Genomic DNA, 12117 nt, shown 5'->3' on the forward strand with positions numbered 1-12117 from the left:
TATGCATTATGAGGTGTGAGAAAATACAAATGCATTCATTTTTATTTTGATAGCTAAACTTCACATGACTATGTGTACACACATAGGTATGTATATATGTCTATATTTTTCTAGGCTGTATGCTATTGGTGGACGTGATGGAAGTTCCTGTCTTAAGTCCATGGAATTCTTTGACCCGCATACTAACAAGTGGAGTCTGTGTGCCCCGATGTCCAAAAGACGTGGAGGTGTAGGAGTAGCAACACACAATGGATACTTGTATGTTGTAGGGGGTCATGATGCCCCTGCTCCTAATCATTGCTCCAGGCTTTCTGACTGCGTGGAAAGGTAAGATATTTATTGTTTGTTTTTGGTTTTGGTTTTGTTAAAGTTGTTTAAATCTTTTGTACTGTTTGTTTATTTGTTTTATCCTTTAATCCTTTTTATAGTTCAGTCTTCATCCCCTTCCCAGTATGCCCCCAACTGCTCCCCATCCCATACTCCCCTCCACCTTGTCTCCACATGGATGTCCCTACCCCAACTCCCACCTCACCTGCCCTCTTAACTCCCTGGGGCCTCCAGTCTCTTGAGGGTTATGTGCATCATCTCTGAATGAACACAGACCCAGCAGTCCTCTGCAGTATGTGTGTTGGGGGGCCTCATATCAGCTGGTGTATGCTGTCTGTTTGGTGGTCCAGTGTTTGAGAGATTGTGGGGGTCCAAATTAATTGAGATGGTTGGTTGGTCCTCCTGCAGAATTGCCCTTCTCAGCTTCTTTCAGCTTTCCCTAATTCAACTACAGGAGTCAGCTGCTTCTGTCCATTGGCAAATATCTGCATCTGACTCTTTCAGCTACTTGGTGGACCTCTAGGAGAGCAGCCATACTAGGCTCCTCTCTAAGCATATGCTTATTTGGATCGTTGGGATTTGTTTGTTTGTTTGTTTGTTTTGTTTTTCTATTTTTTTTTTAATGAGAGGAAATTTGAAACTACCAGAATGTAATATTCTGATATGTTATTCTTTTCAGTAGATTCATTCTTTGTAATATTTTACACTTAGACAAAATACTTTGTAAATGTTTATAAAATTTAGCAAAAAAAAAACACAACGAAATATATTTCTGTTAGCTACATTATAAAGTAGCAGCACAAAAGAGATAGAAGAATAAGAACATTTTATGGAAAGCTATCACTCATCAGATTAAAATAAAATTAAGTTTCTAAACTCAGCTCAATGCACAAAGTAATTTTTAAAAAAGCAATCTACAGCAAACCAGTAGCCAACATCAAAGTAAATGATGAGAAGCTGGAAGCAATCACAAGAAAATCAGGGACTAGACAAGGCTGCCCACTTTCTCCCTATCTATTCAACATTGTACTTGAAGTCCTAGCCAGAGCAATTCGACAACAAAGGGAGATCAAGGGGATACAAATTGGAAAGGAAGAAGTCAAAGTATCACCTTTTGCAAATGCTATGATAGTATATATAAGTGATCCTAAAAATTCTACCAGAGAACTCCTAAACCTGATAAACAGCTTCGGTGAATTAGCTGGATATAAAATTAACTCAAACAAGTCAATGGCCTTTCTCTACACAAAAAATAAACAGGCTGAGAAAGAAATTAGGGAAACAACACCCTTCTCAATAGTCACAAATAATATAAAATACCTTAGCGTGACTCTAACTAAGGAAGTGAAAAAGATCTGTATGAAAAGAACTTCAAGTCTCTGAAGAAAGAAATTAAAGAAGATCTCAGAAGATGGAAAGATCTCCCATGCTCATGGATTGGAAGGATCAACATTGTAAAAATGGCTATCTTGCCAAAAGCAATCTACAGATTCAATGCAATCCCATCAAAATTCCAACTCAATTCTTCAACGAATTAGAAAGAGCAATCTGCAAATTCATCTGGAATAACAAAAAACCTGGGATAGCAAAAATTCTTTCCATCAGTGGAAAGAGAGGCCCATTGGTCATGAAAACTTTATATGCCTCAGTACAGGGGAATGCCAGGGCCAAGAAGTGGGAGTGGGTGGGTAGGGGAGTGGGGGGAATGTATGGGGGCTGTTGGGATAGCATTGGAAATGTAAATGAGGAAAATACCTAATAAAATTTTTTTAAAAAAATAAAAGTTATCACAAAATATAGGCAGAATTTTTAAATAAAATTGATTTTTCAAAGCAATGACCTTATTGCAATAAATATTTTTTTGCTCAAAGCTAAGTTCTTTTAGTGTAATACATTGATCCAGATAAGTAGCATGATTTGTTGCTTAAAATAAAGATCATCTGTCTGAATTCCCTTTCAAAGTAGACAGCTTGTGAAGGAAAAAAAAAGTTAAAACTGTCATCACCAAGTGACAAATTTTAAATTGCATCTCAGAAGGCTCACTTGATACAGGGATTGAAGAAATTCATGAAACAGGTAAAATTTGTATTTTATAGACAGAACTTTCTGGAATTTTCTTGATAACACGCACACACACATTTGTGCACACATGTATAAATATCACATACACTTAAAACCACTGGAGCAAAGGACAAGACAGGTTTCTAGATTTCTGGTGTGCTTCTCTGCTGCTGTGAGAAAACACTGACCAAAACTAAGTTAGTGGAGGGAGGGATTTATTTCAGTTTATAGTTTATAATCCATCATCAAGGAAGCCAAGTCAGGAATTCAAGCAAGAACTGTTAATTGGAACTGAAGCAGAGAATATGGAGAAACATTGCTCACTTCTTTGTTCCCCATGTCTTACTAAGCTTGTCTTTCTTTCTTTCTTTCTTTCTTTCTTTCTTTCTTTCTTTCTTTCTTTCTTTCTTTCTTTCTCTCTCTCTCTCTCTCTCTCTCTCTCTCTCTCTCTCTCTCTCTCTCTCTCTCTCTCTCTCTTTCATCTTTCTTTTGTCTTTCTTTCTTTTTTTTTTCCTGAGACAGGGTTTCTCTGTGTAGCCCTGGCTGTCCTGGAACTCACTCTGTAGACCAGGCTGGCCTCGAACTCAGAAATCTGCCTGCCTCTGCCTCCCAAGTGCTGGGATTAAAGGCGTGTGCCACCTTCTTATACAGCCTAGACCCATCTGTCCTGGGATGGCACTGCACACACTAAGTAGCATCACTCCACATTAAGCATTAACTAAGAAAATGCCTACATGCCAAAATCTAATTCAGGCAATTCCTGAATTGAGATCTACACTTTCCTGGTGATTCCAGTTAGTATCTAATTGACAAACTTACCAACATATGAAAAATTTCTTTATTTTTCTGACATTATTAATTTGAAAAAAATAGTTGATTTGTCCAATATCCTGGAATTTTCTTAGCCATTATTTAACTTGGAAGCACTTAACTTGAATGGTTCCCAAACTTTTTTCTATACTTTTTAATAGCTTCCATGTTTTTTCCTATAATGTTAATTTACAATGTAAAAAATTCCCAATATTCTATCGTATATGCAATGAGCCAGTGACAAGTTATCTTATCTTTTCAAGGTCATTAGAAATTTCCATCCAAATTAATATGTATTTATGTGTTTGTCTGTAGACTGACTAATAAAAAGGGAGAGAAACAGTGAAAAGAAGCAGCACTAATTTACAGTGAATATGTGCTGCTTGACAGCTACTACTCTGTGTCTTCAGAGATTATAAAACTATTAACAAAAAATTCACTATGTCCTGGGCTGAGGGGATAACTAAGTAGAAGAGTGGCCACACTTGTTAAACATGTTAGGAACCCAGACTCAATCCTCAGGGAAGCCAATAATAAAGAAATAAACCAAAATCATAACAATTCAACATTTTCTGAATTAAGTAATAAGATGAAAATCTCAATATTTTGAGATTTAATCATGCATGAATAGAAAATATAAGATTTTATGTAAATATTTAAGAACACACCTCTGGGAGTGCTGGCTTATCCTTTGTACATGTAAATATATTGACTTAATTCACTGGAGCCTTAATTAACATTGCTCGGAAAATGCAGCATATAGCACATCAACTATAGATTTGTTTTGTTTCTAGGTCTCAACATATTATAACAATTTAGGGTGATGTAGTAAGAACATGTAATAGTATATAAAATACATAGAGCTAGATTTGATAATTTACAGTTTTTCTGGTGGTATTAAAATATTATTGCTTGACATCAAATTAAGCTACAAGTTAAAATGAGATGTTTTGATTTTCTACTGAAAAAATAAATGTTTAATAGAGGTAATAGTAGTATAAATCAATTAGTAAAAGGTGTTACATAAAAAATACTTTCAATGTACTTTTACAAATACGTCATGATTCGAAAGCATTTCATGTTTAATTATATGAATTTACTTAACTTTTCACATCTTTTACATTGAAAGTTATATATATTTTAATGTACAGTCCAGAGCTGCAGAATTTATTTTTCCCCCATGGAAGGCTTTAATACCAAATTTGTATACCATATGAAAAAGGGGGCAGAAGGAATCCTTTACTTTTCATATGTTTTGTGCGCCCTCTTGTGACAAAAGTGGGTTATGTCATGTACATGTTCTTTAATAAAAAAATCTTTTGTCTTGAATAGTAAACCTATACTTGATAGCTACAATGTTTCAAATTCTGTGCTTTACACCATACCGCATTTTTATTAATGCCTATTTTTCACTGTAACATTCCTGGATTTTTATCTCTCAATTGTCTTCCTGAATCTCTTAAGATACGACCCAAAAGGCGATTCATGGTCAACTGTGGCACCTTTGAGTGTTCCTCGAGATGCTGTTGCAGTGTGCCCCCTTGGAGACAAACTCTACGTGGTTGGCGGATATGATGGTCATACTTACTTGAATACCGTTGAGTCGTATGATGCTCAGAAAGACGAATGGAAAGAGGTATTCTTGTAAAATTATCTTCAAATTAATAAACTTCAGAATTTAAGGGAAAGATTTTAAAGCTTAATTTTGGAGTTCATTTTTTTTTTCTTATGCCAACCAAGTTTATTAAGAAGTACAGCATCTTATACTATTTCCAGGGGAGAAATGTGGCAAAGTCAGCAGACTCTGTCATACAATGGGACAAACTCAGCAGGAGGCTAATCAAGCAGTCTTGCACAAGTGGAACACAGATCAGTGCAGATTGAGCATGCATTATTCCTTTGTACAGCCATAGTAGGTCTTTTCTTAGTATACAAATACTTAATAGACCTAGATTATGCTTTTGGCTCGATCACTGTTTCAGTCTTTAATCTCTCAAAGCATAAAAGAACACTAACAGAAAATAGCTGAATAACTATCTGTGCCAAATTCTTGTGATCCATTATTTCATTGAATCCTCACAAAATCTTTGAGTAATAATTATTATTAGTTGTGCCCTTTCAACTGAAAAAATGTTGCACAAATAAAATTGTTTCCAATGCAACTGATCATCTAGCCATGATCTATTTGCATTTTATAATCTATAATGATCTGGGTTGTAGGTTTTTTTTTTTTAATTTTAAACAAGATAAGATAAAAGTTAAGTCAAAATAGATAACACTTCTTTGAAGACCAACATTCTGGGTTATACTAAAGACAGTGGTGTTGTTTTTCTTTTTTCTCTTATTTTTTATTAGGAAGTCCCTGTGAACATTGGAAGAGCTGGAGCATGTGTTGTTGTTGTGAAGCTGCAGTGAAAGTATCATTTGCTAATGCAATGAAATGGATTTCAAGAATGAAGAAAAACATACTCTTTTATGAAGTTCATAAGCAAACTAAATGCTGTTGTGTCATTCTCACATATATTTGAAACCGTTAACATTCATAAGGCTGAAAGCAAAACTTAAATATGAATTACATGTTAGTATTGTGTATATGTGCTCAGTTTATAATCTAATGAGAAATCCAATAGGCAATTATTTAGGCTCATTACCATAAAATGTTAAAATACCTGGTGGATATTTGGTAGTGGGCAATATTTGAAGGTGATGAATACATTAACAGTTTTTATGTAAGAATCTGAGAAGTAAAAAAAAGAAACTGTTAAAGGTACTCTACTGTCTAGAAGTTTAATACAAAATGACAGAAACTTTAAGCATTCCATCTGGTTTCCAAACAATACCTTACATTGCTGATAATACCTCACATTTGTCAAGAAGAAAGGTTTTTCTGTGTCAAAACTGAAAGAGATCATTTACTGATATAATTTGCTATACTAATCCCACCACTTCAAACTTTTCACAAGCCTATTATTTTTAGTTAACTATCTGCCAAAATACATGTATAGATTTTCTGTTTCTTGAAGTAGTGCATTGATTGATTCATTTGCAGTAAAATATCATAATGTCACTATATAATCCTTATTCGGAAACAGTGAATCAGTGAGTATTATATTGTTACAAACTGTGACCTAAGCTTCAGAATGTGAGTGCCTCATTTGTATAGAAATTAATTTTCTCTTCAAACATTTAATGTGTTCCATGTAAACACCTTCCATTAAGTTTTAAAAAGTTGATTTAAACAATTCTAAAGGAGATTATAATTGAGAAAATGATCCACAATGCTGACACTTAGATACATTGAAATGGTTAATATACACTGTTACTTCTATAATTTCTATTTACCTATCAATAGCTGTGTTTCTTTTAATTTCATAATAATTTTTATCCCGTAGGAGATGGTAAGGATAAATGTACTACAACTACACATTTGAAGGTAAAAAAAAAAAAATAGTACTGAGTCACATTTTAGCTTTTAACTATTATTTTCTTTTATCCTCCCTAATGACAAAACAATATGGTGAAACATTGACAACTCACATTTATGCTGTTAACTTTTCAAGTAAATGTTCCACTTTAGAATTTCTATATCTTCTTTTAAATGACCTTTGTATTGTAGATTATCCAAAAAAATCCAGAGAGATGCTTATAATATGTATTAGTGCTACCTATTAATTTTTTAAAATCACATCATAAGTTGCACAAAAATGTTTGTACTATGACCAGCTGAATTTAAATAAAATCTTTTCTCTCTGGCTATAGAGACTGTGATTTTAGAATATGCTGAATGTGTGCTGAATGATCCGTCCCTGCTGCTGTGCCACAATAGTGAACATATTGAAATGCTAATATATAGTTTACTCTTTTTTTCATAATTTGTCTGTAATTCTCAACAGAGATCTACAGATTTTTCCATGCTTAGAGGTACGACAGAATGACAGAGTGGCATTAAGAGGCTATAAGACACGTATAAGACCTTGCTAGAGTTTTTAATATTTGTTTAACGTGTATTAATTATACGTAATAATGAGTTGCCTTGTGACATTTAATACATAAGAATAACATATTTTGATCAAAGTTGTGATACTTTATACTTTGGCTAGCCTCTTTTTCTCTCTCCTACTATTCACTTTCCTCTTCTCAGCTAGCTTCTCATTTCATGACTTTCATTAGTGCTATTTACATTAGCATGGATGAGAGGTTGGTTAAATGCTTTAAGTTAACATTTTAAAAATAATGTAAAAGGAGAGATATCTTGGCCCTTAACGCATCATACCATTTGAGGTACCATGTTCAATAAAGTTGTGAATAATTTGGTAAGTTACAGGTAAATGCGCCATTGTTTACCACAGATTCTCAACATTACAATAATGATTACGTGGTACCAGAAACTATATCTCTACTAATGCCTGATCAAGCAAGTAGATATATAATCTTTTTCCCAGCTTGCTTTGCTTTCATTGATAAGCTTATTGACTTTTATGAGAAATAAATATGATACCCAAGGCTACCATTTCTTAGCTGCATTTGAAAATTATGCTTTAAAAAAAATTAGGCTTAGTCACTCTATCTTAGAATGAACTGCAAAATGAATTTTAAAAATCTGAGTGCCTGTGACCAATAGTAATAGAGAGCTACAGAGGCCCCAAAATCAAGAGTATAGCTATGTTCCTCACAATAAAACAGTTGGGAAATGAAGTGAAGACAGTCCCTTTTTTACTTGCATTAGTAGAGACTATTTATCAGTGGCTAATTTAAGCAGACTAAGGTAGGGAAATGTCCAACAACTCTTCTTTTGCTGTGAAGAGAGACCATGGCCAAGATAACTCTTCTAAAAGAACATATTTAAGTAAGTGCTTGCAGTTTCATAAGGTTCGTTTTCATCATGAGAGGGAAGCAGACACACATGGAACTAGACAAATAGCAGAGAGGTTTGCATCCTGATAAAAGGCAACAGGCAAAGAGACACTAGGCCTGGAATGGGCTTTTGAACCCTCACAGCCCACCTCCAGTGGCACACTTCCTCCAAAGAAGACATAACTACTCCAGCAAATGCACTCTTGATCCTTCCCAAACAATTCGTTAACTAGGGATTAAGCATGCAAATATATGAGCCTATGGGACCATTCTCATTCAAGTTACTATGAGAAATGATTTTTAATTAACATATTCCTTTAACATTTGTATGACCATTATACAAACACTTTACACTTAGATGACAAAAATGTTGCTTTAATGATGTATATGATAATATAAATGGTCTTACCTGGTAATGGGAGACAATTACTCTATAACACAAACCATAAAAAAAAATGTTCCATGCCAGGGGTTATCTGTTTTAGAGTTGTTTGCCAGTAGAACCTTATAGACTCCTAAGCATTACAGGCTATTACCACTGTTTTGTTTACAGACCCTCCCAATGACATTGACAAAAAGACTATATATTGCTGATGGTATCACATATATGATTCATAAAATTCAGAGAAATCTGACCTGGTAGTTTCATGTCTATTTTCTAGAATTTAGAGTTCTGAAAGGTGATATCTATGCAGGCTAGCAGAAGAGAAATTCAGTCAGAAATCTTACCCAGCTGTGAACCCTGTAAGATACCATCATGACAGGCTCAGAAAGATATTCCCATTGGAAAAATAGTGGTACAAATGTTACCAAGAATAAACAAAACTTTTCTGAATGGATTACTGCCCACTACACAAGATGGATAGTATACCTGATACCAATATAGGCTCTTAACAACCTGTAGCTAGATTAATTATAGACTCGAAGAGAGAACATGTTATTGTTATTATGTTAAATGGACTCCTAATAACTTCTGGCTCTAACCCCAGACAAGTTAATCTATCTGTCCTCATAGAGAAGCTTCTTTTTGCAGAGGATGCTGATAAACACTAAGACCTCTAACTTTTCAACATGCAAAGAATAAGAGACTGTGCAATGTTCAATTGTAAACAGTATATTTATCTTACCCCATCTTCCCAAATCTTAAGATTCTTGGAGGAAGAGGAGATGGAAAGGTATGCAACAGGAAGATAGCAACCATAAAATGATGTTTTCTGAACCAATCAGAGAGTTAAAATGTGATCTCCCAGTGTTTGTGACAACATGCTTAAGAACTTCAAAAGCTCAAGTCAGACAAAATCTCAGCATGGAGGGGAAATTAAGGACAAAGTCCCGAGCCAAGGAAAATTGGCCATTGATATCTCTTGGAAGGAGGGTCAATTTTCTTTTTAGACTGCGACTCATGGTAGATTTACTGTCCTCTAGAGGGTAATTCCATACACAAGAAAATGCATTCCACTCACTATGTTTAAGAGGGGGAAAAATAAACCACCAACCAAAGAGTACACATGGAGAGACCCATGACTCCAGCTGCATATGTAGCACAGGCTGGCCTAGTTGGACAGCAATAGGAGGGGGGTTCCTTGGTCCTGTGAAGGCTCAATGTCCCAGTATAGAGGACTGCCAGGGCAGGGAGGCATAAGTGGGTGGATGGGTGTGGGAGCACCCTCATAGAAGCAGGAGGAGGACGATAGGATAGAGGGTTTCGGGGGGGGGGCAGGAAAGAGGATAACATTTGAAATGTAAATAAAATATCCAATAAAAGAAAAGAAAAATGAAGAGGATATGAAGTTGGGTAAGTAAGAAGGTGGAGATGGACCTAGGAAGAATTATATGACCTATGACTAGTCACAAAACAAGAAGAATTGTCAAGAAGAGGTGAGAGAGATTTGTGGAAAGGACAGACTCTGTCAAGAGTGATAAGTGCTAGGAAAATGAAAGCAGGAATGATGCATATGCAGTGCACACATGCAAAACTGCCTCAAAGCAAGTTTAATTGATAGGACACCTAAAAAGGCTTTAGTCAGAATGATTTAGCTTGAACTACATTGCAGGCTACTGAAGGTCTGGTTTTTAGAGCAAGAGTAATCTTAACTTAAAAATAGGCCTGAAATAAAATCATTTGGAGATCTTTGAAAGCCATGCCTTCACAAATCTTGACCATTACTTTATCTTAGTTCTGCCCATTCTGCACTAGCAAAATGAGGGTCAGAAAGTCTATCTGAACTCATATGACATTACTGCCTGTCTTAGTCGGGGTTTCTATTCCTGGACAAAACATCATGACCAAGAAGCAAGTTGGGGAGGAAAGGATTTATTCAGCTTACAGTTCCACATTGCTATTCATCACCAAAGAAAGTGAGGACTGGAACTCATCAAGCCAGTAAAGAACATTCCTCCATGGCTCTGCATCAGCTCCTGCTCCCTGACCTGCTTGAGTTCCAGTCCTGACTTCCTTTGGTGATAACAGCAATGTGGAAGTGTAAGCTGAATAAACCCTTTCCTCCCCAACTTGCTTCTTGGTCATGATGTTTTGTCCAGGAATAGAAACCCTGACTAAGACAATGGCCAAACCAATGTATGTTAATTTGTTTGATCTAGCAAATGTCAAAGTCAGTGAGAAACAGAAAATTCTTTTCCTCTAATTATAAGATGATTCTTGGTTTTATTCACTGTAGTATTTCCAGTGCATAGCATAGTTTCTAGTATAGAAATGGCTTTCAAAAACAGCTATTTAATTGCATCAAAGGCCTTATATTTTAGGATGTTAGGATCCAATTAATTACACTGGGAACCTGGCACAATAAGTAAATCAAGTCCTATAGTACACATCAAAATGAAAAAAAAACATGATGAGAACATTGTAAAAGTTTTAGAATGAGGGAGGAGTACTGTAAATTTTGCCTTCTGTACATTACACAGTCATTTCAACAATGAACCCAGAGCACAGGAATATACAAATATAGAAAAGAGATTAGTTGGTAAATATAAGAAATCCATCAGAAATAAGTAAGTTATATAAATGCATAAAATAATTAAGACAAAATAGGAAAGAAACTACTTTAGAAGGCATACTGAAATGACATATTGGCCAGATTTTAATAAGTCAGTGTCACAACCCCATACTAAGAACAACAGTATCAACCAACCAGATCCACCCCCTCCCCCAGAACACCCAGGGACTAAATGACCAACCAAAGAGTACACATGGAGAGACCCATGGCTCCAGCAGCATATGTAGCAGAGGATGGCCTTGTCATGCATTAATGGGAGGGAAGACCCTTAGTCCTGTGAAGACTGGATGCCCAAGTGTTTGGGAATGCCGGAACAGGGAAGTGAAAGTGAATGGGTAGGGGAACAGCCTCATAGAAGCAGGGGGAGGGGCAATGGGATAGGGGGCTTTGGGTGAAGGAGGAAAGTGGATAACATTTGAAATGTAAATGAAGAAAACATCCAACAAAAATTACAGTTGAAAAGAAAAGAACGAGGACATCCTGAGTTTTGCAGACAAATGAATGGATGTAGGAAGTATCATCTTGAGTAAGATAACCCAGTCAAAAAGAAACACACTAGGTATGCACTCCCTGATAAATGGAAATTAGGAATAAAGTACAAAATACCCAGGATACAGTTCTCAGAACTCAAGAACAAGCTGAAGGGCCCAAGTGAGGATGCCTCAATCCCACTTGGGAGGGAGAAGAAAGCAATCACAGGGTGGGGCAAGAGAAGACACCCAATGGGAGAAGAGACCCAATGGGAGGGAGGAACCTGGGTGGAGAGGGGACAGGAAAAGGAAAAAGGGAACATGGTCATACATTATGGGGGAACAGGACTGAAGCCCTGAGGGCCAGAATCAATAATGGAAACAGGAAACCTCGTTGGGGTCTGGGACCCTCCTGAATGCACAAGAGACCTGGAAAGTGAGAGATGTTCATGACTCAAAGGGAGGGACTTTAGATGAAATACCTGACAATAGAGAGAAGGAACTTATAGAGCCTCCAGCAAGAAGACAAGACATCAAATGAGGGAGGAGGTTGCCATCCCACAGTCTCAAGTGGAGGCCCC

At 36.1% G+C, this 12117-nt stretch overlaps 1 protein-coding gene across 3 annotated transcripts in view; it reads left to right on the plus strand.

The window, feature by feature from the left end:
* Klhl4 (kelch-like 4) overlaps window positions 1–7252 on the plus strand; it is an 86797-nt gene extending 79545 nt beyond the window's left edge. For all 3 annotated transcript variants that reach the window (NM_172781.2, NM_001290477.1, NM_001290478.1), the window contains exons 9-11: window positions 115–327; window positions 4663–4834; window positions 5554–7252. In NM_172781.2, the coding sequence (NP_766369.2) occupies window positions 115–327; window positions 4663–4834; window positions 5554–5613 (445 nt within the window). In that variant the 3' untranslated portion in view covers window positions 5614–7252. The remainder of the gene's footprint in view (window positions 1–114; window positions 328–4662; window positions 4835–5553) is intronic.
* The last annotated feature ends 4865 nt before the right edge of the window (window positions 7253–12117 follow it).

The sequence above is a fragment of the Mus musculus genome, chromosome X, assembly GCF_000001635.26.
Source record: "Mus musculus strain C57BL/6J chromosome X, GRCm38.p6 C57BL/6J".
NCBI lineage: Eukaryota > Metazoa > Chordata > Mammalia > Rodentia > Muridae > Mus > Mus musculus.